Source organism: Salvia miltiorrhiza, chromosome 3 (genome assembly GCF_028751815.1).
Source record: "Salvia miltiorrhiza cultivar Shanhuang (shh) chromosome 3, IMPLAD_Smil_shh, whole genome shotgun sequence".
NCBI lineage: Eukaryota > Viridiplantae > Streptophyta > Magnoliopsida > Lamiales > Lamiaceae > Salvia > Salvia miltiorrhiza.
The window spans coordinates 52,691,521-52,694,545 of record NC_080389.1 but is presented as its reverse complement, the minus strand read 5'-3'; the positions used below and the strand labels follow the sequence as shown (position 1 = coordinate 52,694,545).

Below are 3,025 nucleotides of genomic sequence, written 5' to 3'. Positions count from 1 at the left end.
AAGCTACTAATAATTAAACTTATATAATAAACCTAAATATTTGGGGTGTTACACCGCACTTGCACACCGCGGATGCTAACAGCTCTGAAATTGTTGATTGCCTCGAGATACTCAAACCTGCACATAAACGCAGCGACGGCGCTGGAGTAGCAGAACATGGTGAAAATCATGCGGTCAGGAATCGTGCCGCCGCTGATCGACGTTGTGATGGGCGGACATGGTGAGGCGCAGGACCACGCAGCCGGCTCGCTTTTCAGCTTATCCCTGGACGAGCAAAACAAGAACGCGATTGGGGTTTTGGGGGCGTTGTCGCCGCTTCTCCACACGCTGCGGTTGGACTCGGAGCGGACTCGGTACGACTGGGCCCTGGCATTCTACCATCTGTCGCTGGTGCAGAGCAACCAGGTGAAGATGATCAAGGTCGGGGCGGTGCATATTCTGCTAAGGATGGTCAAGTCGGAGCATATGTTGGGTCTGATTATTGGCTTGTGTAATTGGCGGGGAGCGTGGAAGGGAGGGCAGCTATGCTAGACGGCGGAGCGATGGAGTTGTTTGGGGTTGTTGATGAGTGTTTTTCTTTTTTCAAGAGTCATCCTCTAAATTATTTGAACAATTGTTCACCCTCAACCACAATTTTGATGTTTTTTGTTGTCAATCGACGAATTCTTCATTGTTGGAAGAAAGATTGAAGAATTTGTAATTAATCTCGCCTTTATTTCTGTTCATATTTTCAGAGGCTACGGGACGGGACGTTACATGTAAAATAAATTGGGGGTTATAAGGGTGAAATAGTAATTTTATTAATATTTTTAATATTTTATTAAATTGGAGGCTACATAGAGCAAAATGGGGGCTATGAATAGAATCACCCTTTTCAACCCGATAAAAGATACAGCCCGATTAGCCCGTAACCGAATAGTCCGGCACCCGATAGGGTCGGCCCGACTAACTCGATGGGCTAGCCCGAAACCCGAATACTTAATATTAAATATTTAGATATAAAAATAAAAAAATGATAAAATATTATAAAGTTTCATCATTTCACTTTTCTGTATTTTTGAGATGCTTTGATTCTATGAATTCAAACTATTGTTGAATATTTTATTGCTTTTCGTTAATAAAGTTGAACATTTTATTGTTACCAACTTATTTTATATGTTATATAATCTTGATATTTTTTTCAATATCTTATATTTTTGCATTTCATGCTTGCTATATAATTTATATATTTGATTTCTATATATATTTTATACATTATACATTAGATCATTAAAAATAACAAAATACAAATAATTATTTTATTTTTACGCATTTAAGCCGACTAGCCCGATGGGCTAGCTCGAACGTTTAGGATTATGGTTGAAAATTTATAACCCGACAAAACCTCCAACCCGATTAGTCCGCACCCGATTAACCCGAATCCCGGTGGGCTAGCCCAAAAACATCCCTACCATACCCCTGCGGCTGTGTAGGACACTTTACCGACTTTCCAAGCTACACCTTCCTCACCACCATCTTAGAAGCGATCAAAGCTGATAGCCTAACCCTGCCATGCAGATATCACCCTCCCATCCAATCCACTGGATCTTCCTCTCACCCTCCTTAGCTCCCCACAAAAATTTACCCATTCTCATCAAGGATATTGTTTGGGAGTAAGAAACAACTCATCAACTACGTACGAATAGCTTCTAAAACTGCCTTAATCATAATATCCCTCCCAGCTTTTCATAACTGTTTCTCATTCCACCCTTCGCATTTATTCTGCACTTTCTCAAGCTAAACTATGAATTCTAGTATTGGCTTCACGTCTACAATGCTTAATCCGAAAACTAAGAAGTAAGAACCCTTCTCAAAATCCGACAACTTTCAAAAATAACCCAAAACTCGTAGCTATCCGACTCACTAGAAATAACAACTTCAACTCCACCCGACTTAAGCCCCTATGTTTAATACATTGAAAGCACCTCATGCATAATGCATTCCCATCGCCTCCCCCTCATCAACTCTCAAACACCCCAACAACTATAATTAATAACTGCTAGAATTTACTTAATTGATTTAATTAAGGGAAAAGTGGCAATTTAGCCACTATCATAGACACACTTATGACGTTTTGCACCCTATACGGCTATACTTAAGATTTGATCAATTAGACCCTCCATGTTCCACTATCATAGCCACCCTCCGTCGCGCCTTCGACGAAGTTAATACTCAGAAAAATCACCAATTTACAAAGCAAACCTCTCATTTCACTTTTTCAAATTAGACAGTCCCTCAGTAGTTGAAATGGTTGAGTGAAAACTGTTATAAGCGAATTTTTGGTCTAATTTATTTACTCGCAAACTCAAAACTTCACTAATTAACGCTCAAAATCTCGCCAAACATTAACTCGGATTAATTGAACTCCATTATTATATCAAATATGTTGCAATTCGCTCTTTATCTTCAATGCGTCGAATCGCCATTGTCGTAGTTTCTTAAGTAGAATCTGTGCAACTCGAGACCAAATTCAACCATGTTGCATACCTTGCGTCACTTTTATTTGTATCTTTGATTCTTTATGTTGATAAAATTTCAGATCTATTGATTTTGTTTGTGTGCATATATGAATAATTTAACTTATGTTTGTTACTATCTCTATGATTCTAGATTATGTTTGATTTGTCTAATGTTTGTTTTTGTGTGTCGCTGATCACCTCCCTCTCCTCTTAAATTCTAGCAACACAGAGAGAGTGGAAGTGAAGTGCAATAAAAAAAAATACAAACATCATTAGGTCTCCATGTTCTAGTTTGGATGCAATTAAACTCCTCCATGTAACGGCAAATGAAGGGTTTGATTGATCAAATTTTGAGTATAAGGTGTCAAGCGTCATAGGAGTGTTTATGATAAGGACTAAATTGCTACTTTTCCCTTCAATTAATCTTAAGATTGTAGCATCCAAAGACAATTTATAAAAACCTGATACTAATGCCCTGTGGTTATCTAATTCAAACTAACAATGATAAACAAATATTGAAGCATAGC

The 3,025-nt window shown here is 38.4% G+C and overlaps 1 protein-coding gene across 1 annotated transcript; it reads left to right on the top strand.

Annotated features, from left to right (window-relative positions):
* Positions 1-58: 58 nt before the first annotated feature.
* LOC131014323 (U-box domain-containing protein 40-like) lies at positions 59-725 on the top strand. Its single transcript, XM_057942256.1, has one exon. The coding sequence runs from the start codon at positions 157-159 to the stop codon at positions 529-531; it is 375 nt and encodes a 124-aa protein (XP_057798239.1). The 5' UTR covers positions 59-156; the 3' UTR covers positions 532-725.
* The last annotated feature ends 2,300 nt before the right edge of the window (positions 726-3,025 follow it).

Bases quoted from the DNA above. Each gene is read 5' to 3' on its own strand.
- LOC131014323 (XM_057942256.1), top strand. From the start codon at position 157: ATGGTGAAAATCATGCGGTCAGGAATCGTGCCGCCGCTGATCGACGTT.